Source organism: Mirounga leonina, unplaced genomic scaffold (assembly GCF_011800145.1).
Source record: "Mirounga leonina isolate KUSES-001 unplaced genomic scaffold, KU_Mleo_1.0 Mir_176, whole genome shotgun sequence".
Taxonomy (NCBI): Eukaryota; Metazoa; Chordata; class Mammalia; order Carnivora; family Phocidae; genus Mirounga; species Mirounga leonina.
In genome coordinates, this window is record NW_023270454.1 from 7,416,549 (window position 1) to 7,440,743 (window position 24,195).

The following is a 24,195-nucleotide window of genomic DNA, read 5'->3' on the forward strand; positions in this document are numbered from 1 at the left end:
ATTGATGGTGGTGGTGGAGATGATGATGATGATGGTGAGGATTGATGGTGGTGGTGGAGATGATGATGGTGATGGTGAGGATTGATGACGGTGGGGGAGATGATGATGGTGATGGTGAGGATTGATGATGGTGGTGGTGGTAATGATAATGATGATAATGATGGTGGGGATGATGATTGTGGTGGTGGTAGTGGTAATGATAGCAGCTAGCACTTTTGAAAGCACATCATATGTATTATCTTATTGACTTCTCAAAAGAACTCTATGAAGCACATACTAAATTATCTCCATTTCGTATAAGGAAACAAGGTGCAGAGTAGTTCAGCAAATTGCTAGTATTTAGTGGGGGCTGTCTTCAAACCCAGTCAGCCCGCCTCCAGAGCCTGCACTCTTAACCACCATGATCTATGGAAAGAAGTGATTATAACCCAGAGAATTTAGGAGATGTAAATGAAAGGTTTTGCTGATGGACCGGAGATGTGGGAATGAAGAAGAGGGAGGTGTGAAGAATGGCAGCCCTGGTTCAGGTGAACAGGGTCCCCCTCCCTAAGATGAAGAACATTTGAGGAAAAGCCAGTTGGAGAGGGGAGCAGTTCACAAGTTCAGTTTTGGACCTGTCAAGGGCAGTTAAGATGCTCTAATATTTTCACATGAAAATGTGGAGTAGACTTTTTGATACATGATTCTGGAGGAGAGAACAGGTCTGGAGATGGACATTTGAGTGTTGTCAGCGTCTGGGTGGTGGTTGGAGCCCCAGCTATGGGTGGTGAGATCATTAATGAAAGCGTCCTGAATAACGTCATGGTCCATTCCACAAATATTTTGTGGAGTACCCCATGTACCTGGCACGATCCTGGTTATGGCCTGGGGGTATTATCATCATACTCCAAAACAGAATGAGCTTGACATTGACTCACACTGATGAATGAATCTTTACAAGAGGCAAGTGTTCTGACAGGGAGAAGGGGGGTCTGTGAGAGCATAAAATACAAAAGAGTTTGGTCTAAACGTCAAGGAACATCTTTGCTCTTCAGGGCCTGTTTGTGAATTCTGTGTCCAGCTGCATACAGGTCCAGATCCAGCTTCTGTGCCTGAGACTCTTGGGCCCCTGCCACCCTCTGACTCCTTCATGTACCCTCCTTCCCTAGCAGAGCTTTGTGCTTTGACGGGTTTTTCTACTTCCAGGTCCTGTCTTCTTTCACCATCCTCCCTGTGCTCAGCTAGCCAAGCACTTGTCCTTCCATAAGAACATGTCTGAAATGCTGACACCCCCACTTAGCTGTGTCTGATTCAGTAGAAGTGACAGAGAATCACTTTTGGCACAGGCCATGGTATAGCACCTCTCCCAAACAGAGTTACTGCATGTGCACTTGCTGATTTCATGTTTTTCTTCTTACTCTCAACGGCTTTCTATGAGAATGTAATTGCCTTGTGATGTTTTCTCCGGGCTGTTAAAAGCTCTGTAAACGACGCTGGTCCTTGTGCCTAGGATCCCACAGAAATCAGACAGGCGTTGAAGGGAACTGAGCAAGTGCCAGATGAGAAATGTATTTTGCTCTTCTTCATTTTCCATTTCCCTTTTGTTTGAGATTCATAGGAAATTGTGTTTGTTTGGGAGTTCTGAATCTCTGTTGCAAGTGGAGGCTTATATCATTATATCCTTCTCCAACATGCTAATTTGCTTGTCTGGGAAAGAGGTTAAGATAACACTTTGTAAACAACTAGCAGAGTGCTACCCAGACATGCCCACACAGGGCATCTCTCTTTGACTCTTAATAGTTTCTCCTTCATTCCCGTTCTCCCTCTCTCTCTCTCTCCTGCTTTCCCCCTCCCTTCCCCTTTCTCCTTCCCTTCCTCTCTCATTCTTTTCCATGTAGGTTGACCTTACATGCTGATTTGTGTCAGACGGTCCTGGTTTACACACCCCGTCCAAAGATGATTATGAACGGTGCTCCTGCCAATCTCAAGAGCATCATGATTCAGAGGATAAATTACATGGTCACCTACTTCTACTTCTAAGTGCCACATTCACTCCTCTCTTTGCCTGGCATACTGACTTGCTGGCTCATGGCGTTTTTCTCTCTCTGGCTGATGTCGGCTGACCCACTCTCTGCATGGGCCTGTCTGTTCATCATGGGACTTCTGTGTCTCACACAGGAGGGCCTCAAGCAGAGAAGTAGGTACTTGTCTGTGATCGGGTGTGGTTAGGAGGGTGCTGGGGGGGGAGGGGAACCCCACCTCCAAAATCCTCTTCCTCGGCTGGCCTCTATCATGCTGAAAAGCCATGTTCAAGATTCATCCTCGTTTTGTCCTGAAGCGTCCCTCTGCTAAGAATCCACATTGACAACCCCAGGAAGGACGGAGCCTGAGCCAACCTTTGCCCTGCCCTTTGCACCAGCTGTGTCCTGCCCCTCAAAGCAAGGCTTCCAGGCTGCGGGGTTGGCCTGTGGTGCTTCTTGCCTGGTGTGTGAGCAAGGCAGAATCCGGCCCCAAGTGAAGCCTGTTCTGCACACACTTGTACTCACTGGCCTGCCCTATAAATCCAGGGGTCATTTTTCTTTTTCAAGATTTTATTTATTTGAGAGAGAGAGCGTGGGCATGCACATGATCAGGGGGAGGAGGGGCAGAGGCAGAGGGACAATCAGACTCCCCATTGAGCAGGGAGCCCCATGCGGGGCTCGATCCCAGGACCCTGGGATCATGACCTGAGCTGAAGGCAGATGCTTAACCGACTGAGCCACCCAGGCGCCCCAACAGTAGTCACTATATATACAATACATTGAAGAATATTCTCAGAAAGGCACATTTCAGATCTTGAGACCCATTGTCCCTGGCCGATACTTAATTAGTTTCAAGTTTAAACCTATCACTTAACCAGACACAGGGGGCTATGGACTGAATGTTTCTGTTCCCCTGCAACCCCACACATTCGTATGTTGAAACCCTAACCTCCAGCGGAATGGGATTAGGAGATGAGGCCTTGGGGAGGTGATTAGGTTTAGATGAAGTCATGAAGGTGGGGCCCCCAGGATGAGATTAGTGTCCTTTCAAGAAGAGGAAGAGACCAGAACTCTGCCCGCCATCTGTGAGCCAGGAAGAGAGCTCTCACCAAGAATCGAATCTACTGGCACCTTGATCTTGGACTTCCAGCCCCTGGAACTGTGAGACATAAATGCCTGCAGTCTGCGGCACTCGGTTACATCAGCCCAAATTGACTACAACATGGAGCCAGCAGCTCCATGCACCCAGAGGAGGTCTTCAGCAGGAAGTTCACGGTCTCCAGTTCTTTGTTTCCAGAACAATCCCTGCTGCCCTCCTTCAGATGTCTCTAGGAGCAAGACCACAAGGTTGCGATGCGAGAGGAAGGGAAGGCATGATTACCTGTCCTGGGAAGTTGCTGTTTCTCAAAAAAAAGGTTGCCCTAAGAAGAATAAACAGAGCCACGCAAGGCTAGCCCGCCATATGTGAGGACCGTCCCTGAAAACCTGAGGGGGAAAGAGTCCAGCCAGGAGACCACAAATCGTTACCACAGAGCCACTCACAGTGGTACCAAAAAGCAGGCCCGTGGGCAAGCACCTCCCCCTTCATGCACCCCCTCCCCACTTCCTGTGCGTGCCTCCCGGCCGGCCCAGCCACCCACAGACACCTGCAGAGGCCAGTGCCAGGCGACACGCTGAGTTCTGAGCCTCTCTGTATTTATCTGCATGCCTACATTCATTTTATCGACAAATTCGCAGGCAGGTGCCTATGCTTACGTTTCTATTTTTTTTTTTTTTAAGATTTTTTTTTTTTTTTTAAGATTTTATTTTTTTTTTTTTGACAGAGACACAGAGAGAGAGGGAACACAAGCAGGGGGAGTGGGAGAGGGAGAAGCAGGCTCTCCGCTGAGCGGGGAGCCCGATGCGGGGCTCGATCCCAGGACCCTGGGATCATGACCTGAGCCGAAGGCAGACGCCTAACGACTGAGCCACCCAGGCGCCCCAAGGTTACGTTTCTATTTTTAATCCTGCAGTTGCATTGCTGAATGCCCCTGTTAGATAGAGGCTTTTGTCCCATCAAAGTGAACGCTCTCAGAGTGATAAGTAATGCTAACTTTTATTATTCTTCAGTCCCTTTTTAAAAATTATCCCTTAGGTGTGTTGAGAACTGGGGACTTGTAGAGCTATTGTATTTGTTTCCTAGGGCTGTAGTAACCAGTTACCCACAAACCCCGGGGGCTTTAAACAATAGAGATGTGTTCTTTCACGGTTCTGGAGGCCCGAAGTCCCGTATCAAAGGGTTGGCGGGACTCGAAGGCAGAATCTTCCCTCGCCTCTTGGGGTTTCTGGGGCTCCAGGCTTCCTTGGCTTAGGGCTGGAGGACTCCAGTGTCTGCCCCTACCTTCATGACCCCTTCTGCTCTCCTCTCCATGTGCCTTTCTTCAGTGTGTCTTTTAGAAGGACACCTGTCATTGAATTTAGGAGCCACCCAGAGAGTCTAGAGTGATCTCCTCTTGAGATCCTTAACTTAAGTACATCGGCAAAGCCCCTTTTTCCAAATGAGGTTGCATTCACAGGTTCTGGGGGTTAGGGCATGGACTATCTTTTTGGGGTCATCATTCAGCCCTTTGCAGCCATCAGTTAGGATCACAGTGTCTGTCGCTGGTACCCCCATTCCGGTGTACAGAGACCCATGTGTACAGGATGCAGGTGAGTGTGAGCACTTTGCACACATAAGCATGCCCATGCTGAAACGAGGCTAGTTGTTGGGAAATGACACAGAACAGGGGCTGGTGCCACTTTTCCCCACTGCTGTCTGGGATCCTCAGTCTCTGGGCAGCCTGTGGCTGGCCTATGCCCTGGTAGGATGTTTCCTGTGACACCGTCAGGCTATGTGACACCACAGGCCGGTCCCTTGACTGGAGCTCATCCAGTCATGTGACTTGAAATTGGTGACCGACTTTGTAGCGCCGGTTCCAGGACCTCCTCCCGTGCCTCCGGCTCGCGCATCCACCTGCCGGCTTGCTGTCTCCACTGAACAGCTGACTTGCGCAGGGAGGATCACACTCAGAATCCCCTCCTCAGCTCTGCTTCTCTTCCCGTCTTTCCCAGCTCCCGTAACTGCAGCTCTGTTCTCTCTGTTGATCGTGTCTCAGGCTGTAGACCTCAGGGTCATTCTTGAATTCTTTCTTTCTCTCACACTCTGTATTTAGTCCATCAGGAAATCCTGTCAACCCTGCCATCAAAACACACCCGGATTCTGACCAGTTCCTTCTCACCACCTGTCACCCGGAATGACACTCTGGCCTTCTCACTGCTTCTGCCCGCTGCGGTCCATTCTGCAAGGAGCGACGGCGGGGACTCTTTAAAACATCGGTCAGCTAGAGAGATATGTTTGAGGTATAGGTTAGAGCATATTTCACTGCTCTCATTTATTTATTTATTTTTCTCACCACTCTCCTTTAAAGATTTGTTCATTTTTGAGAGAGAGAGTGAGAGTGGGGGGAGGGGGGCGGGACGGAGGGAGAGGGAGAGAGAGAATCTCAAGCAGAGTCCCCACTGAGTGCGGAGCCTGATGGCAGGATCAATCTCACAACCCTGAGATCATGACCTGAGCTGACACCGCGAGTCCAGTGCTTAACCAACTGAGCCACCCAGTTGCCCATCACCGCTCTCCTTTAAACTCTCCAATGGCTACCTGTCTCACTCAAAATAAAATCCAAAGTCTTACCCCAGCCTACAACGGATGTTGACAAACAATGGCCTGCAAGCCAAATATGGCCCACCACCCATTTTTGTAAATAAAGTTTTATTGGGACACAGCCACACTCACTTGTTTACATATTGTCTACAGCTTTTGAGCTACAACAGCCGAGTTGAGTAGGTGCGATAGAGACCATGTAGCCCTCGAGCCTAAACTATTTACAGTCTGGACTTTTACAGAAAAGGTTTGCCAAGCCCTGGCCTACCTCTCTCTGACTTTTCCTCCTGTCACTTTCCCCAGGCCTCTACACCTCAGCCCCCCAGCCTCTTCACAGTTGCTCAAATGCACCAAGCATGTTGGGCTGCACATCTTAGGGACTCCGTATGATATGATTTCTTTGCTTGGAAGGCTCTGTCTTCATAAACCACCCTTCTCTCTCTTATTTCCTTTGGGGATCATTCAAATGCCCCTTTATCAGAGAGGACTTTGCTGGCCATCCCCATGTGAAATAGCAGCCCCCTCTCATCCTGGTACCTGTATCTGCTTTGTCTGTCTTCTTAACACTTAGTAGAACCTGAGATATTATTATACGTATATTTTGTTTAACACCGCCCCGCAGTAGAAAATAAGCTCCAGGAGAGAGGGACTTGTTTTTGTTTCCCCGATTTGCTGAATTAATTAATGAATAGTTGTTTAACAATGGATGGATGGTTGGATGGATGGATGATGGATTCCAGTTATAAAGCCAACAGAGATTTACTGGCTAGAATTCTGTGTCTCAATTCCAAATTCCAGCAGGGAAGAGAGAGCTTCTGATAGATCTGGTGTCTACAGGGGGTAATGTCTTTGGCCTGTGGCAGTAAATGCCCAAGAGGTACTGTAAATAGGGCCAGCAGACTGGTTCATATAACCACTACCATGGTCTTCCTACATGAGGCAGATGATCTGAGTCAGCAGGAAGTTTTTTTTTTTAAGATTTTATTTATTTATTTGTCAGAGAGAGAGAGAGCACAAGCAGGGGGGCGGCAGGCAGAGGTAGAGGGAGAAGCAGGCTCCCCGCTGAGCAAGGAGCCCCACGCAGGACTCAATCCCAGGACCCTGGGATCACGACCCAAGCCGAAGGCAGCCACTTAACTGACTGAGCTACTCAGGCATCCCAGCCAGGGAGTTTTTAAATACCGGTTTTCCAAGTCCCATCCCAAATTCACTGAATTAGAATCTCTGGGTACTGGGACTGGTTGCTGCCTCAAAGGACTCACCTCTGCCTGCGGAATACCCATCTGGCTCACATTCCCTCGAGGAGGTTTATCAGAATCACTTGGATGGTGGGGAGCCCCAGGGTATGAGGTCATGTTACAGGGTTTAGGAATTCACAAGATACTCAGAGATTTGAAGGATCTATGAAAGAGTGGCAGGAGAAGGCTGGATGGGGCAAAAGAGAAGAGAAAGTCTGTGAGTGGGCATCAGATGTTAGAGGTGGCACCATCGTGCTCCCATTAAGCCTACCACACTTGACAGGCTGTATAGTAACTGCCTCTTGTCTGTCTCTAAACAGAGGTGGCCTCTTGGAGAGCGGGAACTATGTCCTATTCACCATTATATCCCCAGTGCCTACAGAGAGCCTAACACAAAGTAGATGTTTGCGGAATGAATGAATGAACGAACGAATGAACTAATGCCTAGAGAGTACTCAAATGAGATCAGTAATCTTCCAGGTCCCTTGATATAAAGACCAAATAGGAAGTTGACTGGAAGGCAGATTGGCATTCATAAATAACAGTGTGTAGGAGGGGTAATAGAATTTCAGCTGGCTTAAAATAGAATTCCCTGTGTCATCTTGGGCAAGTCTCTTGACCTCTCTGGGTCTCACTTTCTTCATTTAAAAAGAGAGTCAAATTAAGTGATCTCTAAGTTTCCTTAAGGCTCCAAAGTTCCAGCCTAAGATTTATGGGCTCAATGAACATTTGAACATTTGAATGTCTGTATAATTAGAGATTATATTTTTGTGGCTACATCAGTGAGGTCTGCTTTCTAGGATCTAACAGGCAAAATATCTGTTCAACTTCATTTTCATCAGGACCTCAGTGAATTTTGGCCATTCTTCTTCAGTCTGGCTCTGTGGAATTTACTGTCTAGCCAGCATTTTAATTTTAGAGTTTTATATTTTACAAGGAGTTTATTCACCCCTTAAAAGCTGATCCCATATATAGGGTATGAGGTCTCATGAGCCAAGCACATAGGCATAAACTAGGGCATTTGTCTCAGGCTGGAAGATGATGTCTGCTCCCACCATTTAAGTATGATTTTGTTATGCCTAATCTGCACAACCAAGTCTATTATAACAGCTGATCTAAAACATTTATTTTTGAAGAGATTTATTTTACAACTCTAAAATGAATTTATGAACGATATACATGAAAGGAAAGCGAGTGACCAGCACCTCTCATGAACAGAGATGCAAACATCTCCAAAAAAATGTTAGCAGATGGAATCCAACAGTTTATAAAATAAATGCATGTTCATCCGATATTAATAATAGCTTTTTATTTAGCACTGCTATGCACAGCCACTATGCTAAACTCTTCACTTGTATCCCCTCATTTAATCCTCACGAGAACTCCAGGAGATAGGAAAATGTTTACATTTTACAAATATGGAATCCAGGGTAGAGAAATTAATTTGTCCAAAGTCACAAAGCGAATCAGAAATGAAATAGTTCTGACTCCTGAGGCCATCCTCTGAACCACTACATTGTATACAAAAGTTCAAACACAGGAAACCTGGAAAAACAAAAACGTATGTGTGGATATGCTCCACCCCAAAACAGCACTGTTCACATTTTAATGTACTTCATTCTGGATTTGTTTGTTTCAGTTTCTAGCCGCTACCGTTCTTTGTATATGGTTTCATGTCCTATACCTCCCATTTATAACAATAGAAGTATTTTCCAGAAGTTTCCAAGCTCCTTAGACAGTTTTTTAAAACCAGCAAATAAACCCTGTGTGGCCCTCCCATTATTTCCAGGGTCCTTTCAAACTATTTCGATTGGCTGCTTGCTGGGGGGGATTTTGCTACTTAAAAAATGTCTACAATGCGTTTCTGAGTACACAGGGTATTTCTGTATTTTGAGTCATTTCTTCAGTACCTGCTTTGTCCTGGTCTGCTCTGGGTGCTATAACAAAATACCACAGACTAGGCGGCTTAAACAACTGGAAATTTATTTCTCATGGTTCCAGAGGCTGGAAGTCCAAGATTATGGTTGGGTTCTTGCGACGGTCCTCTCCCAGACCTGCAGAGGGCCACTGTTTTGCTGCGTCCTTACATGGCAGAGAGCGATAAAGAGATCTCGTCTCCCTCTTGTCTCTCTTAAGGGCACTAATCTCATTCATGAGGCTTTTCAAGAACAGAACCCTTTTTGGATTGTCACATTGTCATCATAGTCAGGATGAGTGGGCCACGGGGCGAGGCATTCACTGGGCGGCAGCCTTGGGTGTTGAATGGTACCACACCGCCCAGAATCATCGAGCCCCGAGTGCCAGGTGCGCCCATTGAGACTCACGGGTGTGAGTTATGAAGCGTTACAGTGACATGAGCGCCCGGGACCCATCCCCCTGGGTGAGAAATAAAATGTCACCAATCATGTTGAAGTGACCCGTATGACGCTACATGCCACACACGAATCATAAAATCATTCCTTAAAGGGGCATTTTAGTAGGGGGACTGTTTTGCAGAAGTACATGAAGTCCACCTGGTACTTTCCCATAATGACCTTCACTCCTCCCAAACCTCAGCTGGGCATCAAGAGCCCTTCCTTGGGGCGTATTAGTAAATCCAAACATTTGACAGAACAGTCTTCTTTTTAACACAATATTTTTATTTCTCAGAGACACCTCTTATGTTCTGTTCAAGTCATTTAAAGAGAAGGCGTCTTGTTGCCTTTTTGACCTGTTTTGTGCGCTTCCTCAGAGCTTTACTACCTGCTGTACAGGGAAAAGGAAGGAGCCTGCTGTAGTGAGCTCTCGCCTTGGGGCCATAAAACCCTTCATGGCTTTCCTACTCCAAGCAGAAGGAAGTCCTTTCTCTCTGCATCATTTCTTCCCAGCCAACTTCTTACCTGACCATGACGTGACATCCTACAAGGCTCATTTATCACACTTCAGCCTCCTGCTGCTGCTAATACTGGCTTCAGCTTGGAAACGAGATCAGAAATGACTTTCTTCAGTCATTTGTGCAGCGCTCAATGGCTGTTGGGATACTGGCAACCATGGCGCCTTTCTCTTACCTCCGCCACTGCCGTGGGGGTGTGTCTCCAAAGGTTCCCGCTCAGGCAGGGAGAATCTGAGGAGCTTCTGGCCCAGGCACCCTTGGACCCCATTTCAGGCTCTCAGTTATAGACTTCTTGAGTCAATTAATCCAACTCCCCAAGTTGGCCTGCCTCTTCTGATCCCATGCCTCTGCCTTCTCCTTTGCCTGCCCATCATGATCATGGTCACCATCTACTGAGACCTATTCTGTGCCAACCACGGTGCCAAGCTCTTTACATTTCTGTAACCCACATAAAGCTGGATGGCCTGCTTTCTCCTTGAGGCCAAGCTCAGGACAGTGTCACCTTCCAAACGATATTAGTCTATCCTCTAAAAAGAAGTGAAAATCTTATTCTCTTCAGGAGAAAAACACCATTGGGGCTTCACTTTCAAGATCACAAAATTTTTTAAGATTCTCATACTTATTTCTTAATATCCATTTGGGTTGGCTGCTGTCCAGAAACATCTTTACTTGCATTTTCGGATTCCTGAATTCTGGCCTGTACAGACTCTTCTCTTTCTCCCCGTATTGTTCTTTTCAAGATCTGTTCTTGTTCTTCCTTCAGGTCATTCTTTGCTTCTTTCAGTGTAAGTCAAATCCACCTGGATTGAGACCTCTCCAATTTTATCCTCCCCATCACCAAATTTATGCTACAGGGGTGCAAGAGTTGGGTGGTGCACAGAAACCTCTTAGAAGATGAAGGACGGGATAGTTAGCATGCTTATCATTTAACATCTGCTCTTTTTATTTACACCACGTGCTATCTTACCTAGTCCCGCCAAAAAATACCCCACACTGAAGGGGTATTTTTCCCTTTTTACAGATAAGGAAATGAGGTTAGGTGACCTGGCCAAGACCACACAGCCATGGCTGCATCCAATAGACACCAAAGCCTGTGGTGTTGTTAATCACCACACTCCTGATCTCTTGAACATTTTTGACCATGGGTCACTGTCCTTTGTAACCCCAGGTTGTTACCCAGACAGCCGACTCCTGTTCATTTACTCATTCATTCTTTCTTCAAGTATCTGTGCCAAGCACTGTGCTCAGAGTAGGAGATGATATTGCATGTTGGATTTGGCTTCTGACCTTGGACTTGAAAGGCTAGAAAGGCCAACATAGACAAATGTCTTCGTTGTAACTAGTAAACGTCTGTGTCAGTTTCTTAGGACTGCCTTAACAAAGTACCACAAGTGTGGTAACTGAAAACATGAAAAAGTCATTGTCTCACAGTTTTGGAGGCTAGAAGTCCAAGATCAAGGTGTTGGCAGAGCCCTGCTCCCTCTAAAACTTGTAGGTGCCTCTTTTTAGTTTCTAGAGGTTTGCGGGCCATCTTTTGGCATTCCAAGGAAGGCCCATAGACGTATCACTCAAATCCCAGCACCTTCTCCCTGTGTGCATGTCTCCTTCTATATCCAAATTTCCCCTTCTTATAAGGACACCAGTCATATTGGATTAGGGCCCACCCTAATGACCTCATTTTAACTTGATTAGTCTGTAAAGACCGTATTTCCAAATAAGATCACATTCTAAGGTATGGCGGTTAGGATTTCAACACATCTTTTGGGGGGCACACAATTCAACCCATAACAGTATCTGACCAGATGTGGGTGCACAGTTCTTTGGGGACCCAGGGCAGAAAACAAACCCTATCAATCCAAGTCAGGGCCAACCTCACGGTGCTGACTGGCCCCCAAAGCTCACCAGGAGGAGAACAGAGAGAGAGGGGAGCCAGGAGGCCTCTAGGTAGGAAGAGCATGCTGTGCTTGGCGAGGGAGGATGGAACTGACAGCACATCATGGATGAGAGTGGGAGATGAGACTTCTATGCCTCAGGCTAAAGAGTTTGCATCCTATCCTAGCACACAGCAAATGAGAGCCAGTGTGGTTTTCAGCAAAAGTCATCTGTTTATATTTGCCCTCACTCTCAAAATGGATTCTTTATAGATAGAATTTAAGCAGGACTTTTTCAAACTACGGCTTTAATTTATTCAAACTGTAAATTCAGTCATCTTTAAAAAGAGGAAGAGGAGCATTGTGCCTTCCTTAGGGGACGCCTGGGTGGCTCAGTCAGTTAAGCATCTGCCTTCGGCTCAGGTCATGATCTCAGGGTCCTGGGATTGAGCCCCAGGTTGGGCTCCCTGCTCAGTAGGGAGCCTGCTTCTCCCTCTCCCTTCCCCCCACCCATTCGTGCTCTCTCTCTCTCTTTCTCTCAAATAAATAAATAAAATCTTAAAAAAAAAAAAAAAAGAGGAGCATTGTGCCTTCCTTAGAACAAAGAGTAAGGAGAATGAGTGAGATCAAGCCAGGAAAGCAATGTGAAGGCCAGTGCCCTGGGTGGGGTCCCACGAAGCAGACCGTGCACTGTGGGTTTGCACGCAGGAAGTGCATCCGTTCATACTCTCATGAAACTCACCTGGGGAAGTGACCAAAACTGGACTGGGCAGAGCGGAAGGGTGGGCTGCGATGTGGCCAGTGGCCACAGGGAGCTCTGGTGCTCAGATGAAAAGACAGGGCCTTAAAGCCCCTGAAGTGACCGGTCACCAGATGCAGGCTGTCCCCAGTAAGGGCTATGACCCGAGTCGAGGCATGGGCGATTTGGATGGGGGCGCCAGGCTGTGAACTCAGTTGTTTCTAAAAACTAGCCAGCCACTGACATGAATATATTTAATAAGCTCAAACAACAACAACAACAACAACAACAACAACAAAAGTAGGTGTTTTGTTTAAAAAAAAAATAGGTGAACCTGAGAAAATCATGAGACTACTAAAGAAGTGATAAAAACTGTGACTGAGGTATAAAGATAGACCTTTAGATCAAAGGAACAGAAAAAGACACCAGAAACAGCCCAACACATATAATCACTTACTGTTAGATACCCTTGTGAAAACAAGTTAACTTCAAGCTGTACCTCACACTATATACAAAAATCTATTTCACATAGAAAAAAGAAAAAATGTGACCGAGTACCAATAAAGGAGAGAGAAAGTGGCCTGAGTACTTGATTTCTTGGGTGACCTCTTTCTTTGGGGAAATAAATGATCCTGGACGTGGGACAGCATTCAGTCCTGTCCCTTCGTTGTTTCTAACTTCTTACAAGAGGAAATACCAGAGAATCGAGAGACAAAGGTGGTTTGGGGTCTTCAGGATATTTGATAAAGCAAATAAGTCAGTGGTAGCTAAGCAGGAAGAAAAGCCATAGAAATTCCACTGCATGCAAGGTGTGGGCCAGGGGCGTCTGAGGGCTTGTTTCTCAGTCACTCTCACAAGGGCAGAGGTAACAGTTTCCCTATCGCAAAAATAAAATAAAATAAAATAAAATAAATACATTCTGGGCTTATCTAAATAATAAGTGATAAAATTAAGACAGCTTTTTTTTCCTCTTATGTTACATATGGCAATTTAGTGACTAGGCAAACATCTCAAACTGTTGTTCCTAAAAAGTGATTTATTGATAGAGAAAGGTGTACTGACTCATTAATGACAATTTATGAGCCGTGGGCAGAGGGCTGGTTTTGCTGTTCCCACCATTTGCTTGAGAAGCCCTATGAAGAGCAGAGGAGAGTTAGTAAAGGGAGGGGGGCAGGGCTGATACAAAAGCCCCCTCCATGAGATCTTGTCAAACCTTCTAGTTCCTCTTCTTTTAAACTGATTACCCACCCCCACTCTGGGGCCCCTCAAGTGAAGCCACTTTCTTCCTTCTACCCTAAATAGAAGCTCTTTGAGTCCGGGGGCCTCTGTGTGTGAACTGGGGCTCCCCACAGTGCTTTGCAAAGTGAGCACGTCATAGGAAATTGCTGATGGTTTGAGTGAAGGAAGCCTTCAGTGGCTTCATATGACAAGGATAGTGAACAGCAGGGAGGGGACCGGCTTGGGGAGCTTGTCATCCTACTAAAGTGTATGTCAGAACCGGGCTGGTGTGACTCCAAAGTGCATGCTCTGTGTCCCCTGTGATGGGCAGCCTTGTTTCTCCCCACCTGTGCCTGACAGATCTGCACACTTTGCGGTGCAGTTTTTTGTTTTTTTTTTTTAAAGATTTTATCTATTTGACAGAGAGAGACACAGCGAGAGAGGGAACACAAGCAGGGGGAGTGGGAGAGGGAGAAGCAGGCTTCCCGCTGCGCAGGGAGCCCAATGTGGGGCTCAGTCCCAGAATTCTGGGATCATGACCTGAGCCGAAGGCAGACGCCCAATGACTGAGCCACCCAGGCGCCCCGCGGTGCAGTTCTGACACCTGGTAATTCTGGACCTGGCACAGACTTGGCAGGTTGAGAGCCCAGTGCTCCCACCAGACAGCTCTCCTCAAAACACAGTCACAAGCTCCAGGCTCCCCAGACCACCTGCAATTCTTGATCGACTGGCTACCAATTTGGGGGTTCCTGCTACCCAGCCCCCAGGTTCGTTAATTTGCTAGAATGACTGGAGGAACTAAAGAAAGTGCTATCCCAGCGATGACAGCTTTATTACAAAAGATGCAAATCAGGACCAGCTAAATGAAGAGATGCATGGGATGAAGTGTAAAAGGGCCCCAAACACGAAGTTTCCGTGTCCTTAGGACGCATCACCCTCGGGGCACGTCGATGTGCATCACAAACCAGGAAGCTCATGTGAACTGGAGTTTTTATTGGGGTTTCATTATGTAGGCAATCAGTTGATGGATTGATTGGTTGAACCATTGGCTGTGTAATTGAACTCTCCAGCTCTCTTCCTGTCCCTGGAAACCAAACTGATATCATGTGGCTCAAAGTTCCAAACCTCTAATCACACAGCTGGTCCTTCCACCAAAGCGGGCCCCCATCCTGAGACTATCTAGCCCCCCCACCACTCACCTCATTAGCATAAACTCAGGTGTGGTCCGAGAGGCACCATGAACTACAAAGACACTACCACTGAGGAAATCCCAAGGGTTTAGAGGCTCCCACCCCAGACACAAGGACAAAGACCAGCCAAATTCTTTATTATAAGACATACTTTCATTAGTAACCAGGGAGATGATGGTGGTGGTAGATGGAAGTGCCTCTCTCCAGGAACTTCCGGTCTGCCCCTCTGGGAAAAATGCTCCTCCCGACCCCGTAGGAATCTGCCAGCACCAGGCAGCCTCCCAAATAATGCACTTTATGTTTAGAAAACACCCAACTTCTTCCTTACCGCAAGATGAAATCTATCTTCCCGTGAAAATCTGATGGACAGAGCCTCAATGAATTTCTACCCCAAGGACCTAAAATTACCCCACCACCCTTACAACAGAAATTGGCTGCTTTTTAGAAAGCAACCTAGGAAAATGTCTCCACAAGCTGTACCCTAGAGAGTTTCACCCACCACAGAGCAAAGAGTGGGATGCAGTCTGGCCCCTCACAGAGACTGTGAGTGGAAGAGAAGGGGCAAGACCTTGTCTGGCCTGAGAGAAATCTTACTCTTTACTTCTCATGTGCCTGCGAGTCTCCCTCACCAGAACCTCTCCGTTTATTTTGAAATTATTTTAAACTTATAAAAATGTTTAAAGAATGGTACAAAGAACTCCCATAGTGCCTTCACTCAGATTCTCCAGGAGTTGTGTAGCCGGCGTGCCAGGGAGCAGACCGGGTTCGGTCAGTCGCTCGTCCCTCCGACAAAATCCACAGGCAGAGAAACAAGCGAAGGGATTTATTTCACTGAGGCCAACACTGGAAAGATAGCGGACTAGCGTCTCAAAGACTGCCTCCAAAGTGCTGAAAATACTTCTAGGTTAATGTAAGGAAAATGTGGGGCAAGGTGGGTGGGTACCGTGCAGGTGGGCAGTGAAGGTCAAGTGGACCACTGTCTTGGGGTCAGTCACGGGGTCTGGCTGGCTCAGGGCAGGTCCTATTGCTTAAGGGGGGTAGTTTCTGTTCCCATCACGGGATGCTTTGCCCACAGGGTCTTTTTCCTGAGTTAAGAGATAAGCTGGGGAGGGGGGAACGAGATCAACTGGACTTAAGAAGGACTTAATTAGAAAGTTTAAAGTCGAAAAGGAGATAGTTAAGTCATCTCTAAGTTCAGATCTATCACATGCCATATTTAGTAGCTCTGTCTTTTTGGACACACACATGTCCATTGTCATTATTCTTTTCCTGATTTATTTGAAAGCAAGTCGCAGCAATACTACTCCATCACCCGAAATACTGCAGTGTTTATTCCCCGACAAGGACACTCTCCTACAGAACTAGCCTGCAGCCATCCAAAGGAGAAAGCCAAAACTGCTGGGACACTTATCTCTGAACCAGAATATCCATTCAAATTTCACCAACTGTCCTTCCAGTGTCTATTTTTTCTATCTGGCCCAGGAACCCACACTGTGTTTAGTCGTCATGTCTCTGTGGTCTCCTCCAATGTAGAAGAGTTCCCCGGTCTGAAAGACAGCAGGCCTTTCCAAGGAGATGGAGCAAAGGGAACCCCCCCACCCCCGCCCCTCCGCACTGTTGGCGGGAATGCAAACTGGTGCGGCCATTCTGGAAAAAACAATATGGAGCTTCCTCAAAAAGTTAAAAATAGAACTACCCTATGATCCAGCAATTCCACTTCTGGGTATTCATCAGAAGAAAATGAAAACACTAATTCGAAAAGATATATTCATCCCTGTGTTCATGGCAGCATTATTTACAATGGTCGAGATATGGAAGCAACCCAAGTGTCCATCCATAGATGAATGGATAAAGAAGAGGTGGTACATATACACAATGGAATATCACTCAGCTGTAAAAAAAAAAAAAATGGAACCTTGCCATTTGCAATGACATGGCTGGAGCTAGAGTGTATTATGCTGAGTGAAGTAAGTCAGAGAAAGACAAATACTGTATGGTTTCACTTATATGTAGAATCTAACAAAGCTAACAAATCAAAACAAAACAAAAAGCCAAGCTTATAGATACAGAGAACAGATTGATGGTTGCCAGAGGGGAGATGCAGTGGGGAGTGGGCAAAATGGATGAAGGGGGTCAAAAGGTACAAACTTCCAGCTATAAAATAAATAAGTCATAGGATGTAGGGTACAGCATGATGACTATAGTCCATAATATGGTGCTATATATTTGAAAGTTGCTAAGAGATTAAATCTTAAAAGTTCTGATCACAGGAAAAAAATTTGTAATGATGTGTGGTGTTAGATGGTAACTAAAGTTATTGTGTGATAATTTCACAGTGTGAACAAATACTGAATCATGTTATATGCCTGAAACTAATATAATGTTATGTTAATTACACCTCAATTTAAAAAAAAAGGTAACAGTTACCAAAAAAAAGAAGAATACAGACCTTTTATTCTATAGGCCTCTGGGAAGACCCCTCACCCTGGGTCATATAACTAGACTTGGCCAGGAACTCTTGGCAGGAATCTCAGAAATGATGCTGCGCTCTTCTTGGTGCATCAAGGTGGGAGGCATGCTTTGTTTACCTGTTCTACGACTGGTGCTGTTAACCTTGATAACCTGATCATTTGTGTCTGCCAGGTATGTGTGTGTGTGTGTGTGTGTGTGTGTGTGTGTGTATGACTAGAGTCTGAGGGAAGATACACTGAGACTATGTCAATACCCTATTCATCATCAGACCTCCACTCTCCAGCTCTGTCATCCATTGATGAATCATGCCTGGACCAACCAACACTGAGTTTGTTGCCAAATGGTGATTTCCCATTTCCATCCTTTCTTCTACTACATTTACTAGTTGGCATTCTATTGTAATGAAGAATATTCCCTTCTGCCTCATTTGTTTATTTGTCTGTCTCAGATTCTGTTTTATTCAGTGGGATGTAATCCATTCCTATCATTATATTATATTATATATTTTTGTTTTTAGTTATTTTTATTTTTTACTATTCTTTATTTAAATTCAATTAACATATAGTGTATTATTAGTTTCAGAGGTAGAGTTCAGTGATTCATTTATTTATTTATTTGAGAAAGAGAGAGAGAGAGAACACACAGAGGGGAGGGGCACACTCCCCACTGAGTCCAGAGCCCGACACTTGGCTCTATCTCACGACCCTGAGATCATGGCCTGAGCCAAGATCCAGAGTCAGATGTTTAACCAGCTGAGCCACCCACGAGCACCCCCTGGGTCCTTTTAGTGGATAAGGGTATTTGGATACTAAGACTCAAAGTTTGGTTTGCAAATGACCATCTGGGTGTCTTTCAGTACATGTAAGTACACATAAGACTCTCAATGGTTCATGCTCACCCTCCTGTGTGCACCTAGGCTCCCATGCTCTCTCTCTCCAGGCCTTGAAAACCATGAGTTCTCACCAATTCTTTCAATTTCAATCCCTCACCTAAGGGTCCACTCTAGCCTTCTTCTCTCCATATTTCAAGTACTTTCTCCATCATTAAGAAGCCTATTTCCCATTATCTTTAATATATTTACTCTTTTGCTGGATCCCCCTGTAGGTGAACATTGTCTTCACCACACCAGCATCTCTGCCCCTGGCCCCACCTCCTCCTTTGCTCTGTTCCTGGCTTTGCAGCCAATGCCAACCCCTCTACCTCTGGACTTTGGCCTTGGTCACACCATGTGCTCCAAGGGGAGGAAAAAGTAAGAGACAAAAAGGTATAAGAGGACATCAGGATTTTGTTTTGTGTTTCAAAGCTTTTTTTGTTTTTATGAAAGCACCAGAATCTCCAATGGACCTCTAAAGGGAGCCTTCTGCCTCCTAACCCTCTTCCATTTGCAGAAGATACAGATTTATTCATTTATTTTTTTTTATTCATTTATTTTATGTTATTCATTTATTCACTATTTTGTATGGAGATTTCAAATATGGTGGAATCACTTGGCTGGACTGATCTTCCGGCAGATGACAATGATAAAATCTGGACAAAATAACAAGGAAATGATCTTTAAAACCCTGGAGAGTGACCAGAACTAGCAGAGACTTGAGGGAAATCTGCTGGAGAGCAGAACTGCAAGGAATGAGATTTGCACATTTCTGGCTTTTTGCCTGAGGGAGTGCCCTGGCCCCACCTCCTCCTTTGCTCTGTTCCTGGCTTTGCAGCCAATGCCAACCCCAATCTGGGAGGGGTGGGAGGGGCATAGAGCTGCAGCCTTACTGAGGGGCTTACTGGCTTGAGGGATCAGAGGATAGAATTTAGGGCTGACTGAGCTCAGCCGGAAGATTGAGGAAAATACCGGAGAAAAGGGAGCCACCAAAGGAGTGAACCCTGAAATAGAAAATTAACTTTAATTTTTTTTTAATTTTCAGAAGCATAAAAACTAACTATAAACATAAACATAAACTATTTAGAAATAAATTTAACAAAAGACCTGCAAAACTATACACCGAAAAGTGCAAAACTGCTGAGAAAAATTAAAGAGTAAAATTAAGTGGAGAGATAACGTGTTTGCAGATTGGAAGACTCCACGCTGTTAAGATGTCAATTCTCCCCCACTAAGCTATAGATTTATCACAATCTCAATCATGATTCAGCAGGCATTTTAAATAGAAAGTGACAAGCTGATTCAAAAATGTATATGGAAATGCAGAGACCCAGAATAGCACAATAATCTTGGAGAGGAGATGGTAAAAGGTTGATGCTATTTGACTTTAAGATCTCCTGTAAAGCTCCAGTAATGCAGACAGTGTGGTACCAGCAGAGTAAAAATAAAGATCAATAGATCAGGAGTGAGAGTCCAGAAATAAACCTAAACTTATATGGCCAATTGATTTTGACAAAGGCAGTAAGACAATTCAACTGAAAAATGAAAGTCAACAACCACTGCTGAACAACCATAGATCTTTAAGAGAAAAAAAAATTTTTTTTGACCCCTACCTCACACCACACACAAAAACCAATTCAAGATGGATCACAGACCTAAAAGGAAAAGTGAAAACTACAAAGTTTATCAAAGAGAATAGGAGAATATCTTCATGATTTGGAGGCAGGCAAAGATTTCTTAGTACGCAGAAAGCACTGACATAAAAGAAAAATTTGATAAATAAGACTTTACCAAAAGAAACTGTCAGGGAAATTAATAATAGGCACAGTAAAGACCTGGAGAAAGTATTTATAAAAACCATAAAAAGTACTTTTATCTAGAATCTATAAGGATCATCTACAACTCAATAATAAAAAGTCAACACAGAAAAATGGGCAAAGGATTGGAACAAATACTTCACAAAGGAAGATACATGAATGGCCAGATGAAAACATGCTCAATACCATTAGTCATCAGGGAGATGCAAATTAAAAGCACAGTGAGATACTATACATAACCATCAAAATGACTAATATTAAAGACTTCTAACACCAAATGTTAGTGAGGACATAGTGTAATGGACATCTCATATATCACAGTGGAAGTACAAAATGGAATGATCTCAGCGGCTTCTTAGAAAGTTAAACATATACATTTACCTTTGACACAGTAATTTCCATTACTAGGTATTTGTCCAAAGGAAATGACAACATATGTACACAAAAAAGACCTGTAGAATAATGTTCACAGTACTTTTATTCACAGTAGCAAAAAATAAGAAATATCCCAGGTATCTAGAAACGGGAATGAATTATATATACTAAATGTTTCCATCATATGAAGTTCTAGAACAGGTGAAACTAAGCAAAAATGGGAGGAAAAATTGGTTGCCTGGAGTTGGGGTGGGCATGGGCGTGAGAGTTGACCAAGAAGGGATATGAGGGAACTTTCTGGGGTGTCTTGAAAAGTTCTGTATTTTTTTTTTAAGATTATTTATATATTTATTTATTTGAGAGAGAGATAGTGGGAGAGAGCATGAATGGGGAGGAGAAGGAGAAGCAGGCTCCCCTCGAGCAGGGAACCCGATGCAGGGCTCGATCCCGGGACTCTGGGATCATGACCTGAGCCGAAGGCAGACACTTAACAGACTGACCCACCCAGGTGCACCTCTTTTTTTTTTTTTTTTGAAGATTTATTCATCTGAGACACAGGGATACAGAGAAAGAGCATGAGCAGGGGGAGAGGCAGAGGGAGAGGGAGAAGGAGGCTCCCTGCTGAGTCAGGAGACCGATGTGGGGCTTGATCCCAGGACCCCGGGATTATGACCTGAGCCAAAGGCAGATGTTTAACCATCCGAGCCACCCAGGTGCCCCAAAAAGTTCTGTATCTTAATTATTGGCGTGTGGATTACACGCAAACTGTATAACTGACGTGTGCATTTTAATGTCTGTAAATTTTACCTTAAAGGAACTGTAAAAAGTGGTAATAGTTGAGTGGTGGTTGGGGGAGGTCAGTGGCAGAATGGATGAAGCAAGAATGGTTGAATGTTGGTAATTTTTGAAGCTGGGTCGTGTGTACATCGGGGTTTATTAAACTGTTCTTTTGACTTCAGTGTACTTCATATATGTTTGAAATTTCCAATAGTTACAGGGGTCCCAGTCCTGGAGAAATTAGACATAGGTCAATAAGTTTCATTTGGGGCAGGGAAGGCTCTACATTTAAAAACACCAGAGGCTGGAACTCCAGGTGGGACTCGGGAGTAGCATGGGGCTCTGGATAATATAATCATGAGTGGACAGAGCAGTACAGAGGTTCAGTGGCAGGAGAAATGGGTGGAAATAATGACAAAATGGTCAACTTCACAGCCGTGAGCTCTCCCTTTGTCTGTGTCCCTCTTGCTGCGGGTCCCATTGATCACAGCCTTCTTCCCCATCCCAAGATCACAGTTCTGATTCCTGCACTGATTTGTTACAACTGTTAACGTGTGCTTTCTGTGCCTCGGTTTCCCTCTCTATCCCACAGAGCAAGAGTTGATGGCTGTGATGGCATTTGCTTCCCTAATGGGGAAGGGATCTTTTAGGCTTAGGGTCTTTTAGCTTTACCACTGCATAGAATTGAAGAGGGCTGGTAGGAAGCAGAGCGGGACCAATGTATGTGGGTGCCCAGGCAGACCAATAATTTGGCATTCCTTTAAAACAATGCTATTTAGGGCGCCTGGGTGGCTCAGTTGGTTAAGCGACTGCCTTCGGCTCAGGTCATGATCCTGGAGTCCCGGGATCGAGTCCCGCATAGGGCTCCCTGCTCGGCAGGGAGTCTGCTTCTCCCTCTGACCCTCCTCCCTCTCATATGCTCTCGCTCTCTCTCTCTCTCTCATTCTCACTCTCTCAAATAAATAAATAAAATCTTTTAAAAAATAAAATAAAATAAAACAGTGCTATTTAAATATGAGTTTAATATTTTATTAGTGAAAATAAGGAGAGTTTTAAAAATCTGCCTTTGATGGTACTTTCTACTCTGCTGGGAGTGGGCTCAATTCACCAATTACATGTGCAACCATATGAGAAACCTGAATTAAACTGAAACTAATGTGATTTCAGAATGAGGCAAGACCTTATAGATGGGCTTCCAGGCAGCTGCCCAGTGGGCCTCTTCTTGATCCAGCTCTGGCTTGAGGCCAGGAAATGATCAGTCTATGGGCAGGCAGGCTTCTCATCAACAAGAAAGCAGGAATAGGAGGGTTCCTATGCTTCTTATGTGGAAACTGGGCCACTTAATCCATTAATGTGAGTCTCATCCTTTTGCCTTGTCCAGACCCAGCACCCCATGAAGCAGCTTGGCCTAGTAGAAATCCTCAGAGTCCACTGGCCCCAGTTTCAAAACCCCAGCTTAATTCCATGTGCTGTGTAACCCACAGCAGTTGGTCATCAGCCAAATGGGGATGTAACACCTACTTCCCTGTGTTGTATGGATTCCATGAAATAATAATGTATGCAAGGGCCCTGGAGTGCCTACCACAGACCCTCGGTTATGCTGGCTAAATTGGAAGCCATTCAGAAGGTGATTTTACATGGCGGATGCTCAGTAATTATTCATCGGTTTGGTTGGAGTGGGCTGCAGAAGCACAGATTCTGTGCTCTTGGCCTCTGCTGCATTTTCTCCTTTGCTCCTACTCTCTCCTCTCCATTTCTCTGTCTCATTTTACCAAATCATTCATTCATCAGATAGAGCCCACTGTGCACTAAGCCTTGCACTAAGTGCTAGAGTACCAGAGATAAATGAGAAGTTAAGACGGAACCCCACGCTAGAGAATCATACTTCTGGGGGCTGCATGAGGACTGTGGGAACCTAGAAGGGGGCATCCCTGAATCCTGTCTCTCTATTCTCCTCCCCAGGATGTCATTGCCTCCATCCTGATGAGCGGACGGATTGGGCCCAACATCCAGCTGGCTGAGTGCTATGGGCTAAGGCTGAAGCACATGAAGTCGGATGAGATCCACTGGCTGCACCCACAGATGACGGTGGGGGAGGTGCAGGACAAGTATGAGTGTCTGCACGTGGAAGCCGAGTGGAGGTAGGAGAAGGGCCCTGGGCTCTCAAGTGGGGGGAGATGAGTATGGAGTGGGGAGGCCGTGGGAAGTCCTTCCTCAGAGCACTTCCCAACCTCTGAGAATCTCCTAGAAAATCTGGTGGCATTTTAAGCCTAGTCCTCTTGCAGCATCCAATGCATGTATTGGCCAAAGCCTAACATGGGCTCATAGCACATCCCCCTCCCCAGGGCAGATATCAGGAACATCCCCAGGCAGGATGCTCCTGGTACTATGGAGAAAGAGGAACAGTAGGGTAGGGAGGATAGAGAACCAGGTCAAGTGCTGATCTGCAAACCTAAGGAAAACAATTGCCAAGAGGGGGAAGAGTTGGAGAGTCAGGACTAGCGTTGACTACCACCTGCTGGCCTCCATGGTCCTCCACGGTCCTCCACCTGACCACAGAGGAGGGAAAGAAGAAGCAAGTCCTGAATGGGTGGCCATCAGCCTCATGGGCAGACCCTTACATGACCAGCTTCCCTGTGTCAACCAGAGAGTCTGAACTTCCTGTCCCAGGTATGACCTTCAAATCCGCTACTTGCCAGAGGACTTCATGGAAAGCCTAAAAGAAGACAGGACAACGCTACTTTATTTTTACCAACAGGTAGAAGTATTTTATCTTCCTGTCCCCAGGGTCCTATTACTCATCCTCACCTGGGGAGATAGAACGACAAAGCTCAGATTTTGGAGATCCCAGTCTAGGAAACTTATCTTGGGGATATACATGCCTTGGTCCCTGGTCAACGGTTCCAACCCTGGTTCTCTCATGGCTCATTGAGTTCTGGCTCACCCCGCCCCATATGCACAGCTCTTTTGGACTTTGCTGGTGGCTATTTACTGCTCAGGAGACCTGGTGGTGAGCAGACAGAGCAGGTCCAAAGAGAAGTGGTAGTCTTAGCACACGGACTCTCACATACCTGGC

At 45.6% G+C, this 24,195-nt stretch overlaps 1 protein-coding gene across 3 annotated transcripts in view; it reads left to right on the forward strand.

The window, feature by feature from the left end:
• PTK2B (protein tyrosine kinase 2 beta) overlaps nucleotides 1–24,195 on the forward strand; it is a 135,249-nt gene that overhangs the window by 80,689 nt on the left and 30,365 nt on the right. For all 3 annotated transcript variants that reach the window (XM_035022603.1, XM_035022602.1, XM_035022604.1), the window contains 2 exons: nucleotides 23,082–23,260; nucleotides 23,790–23,877. In XM_035022603.1, coding sequence (XP_034878494.1) covers nucleotides 23,082–23,260; nucleotides 23,790–23,877 — 267 coding nt within the window. The remainder of the gene's footprint in view (nucleotides 1–23,081; nucleotides 23,261–23,789; nucleotides 23,878–24,195) is intronic.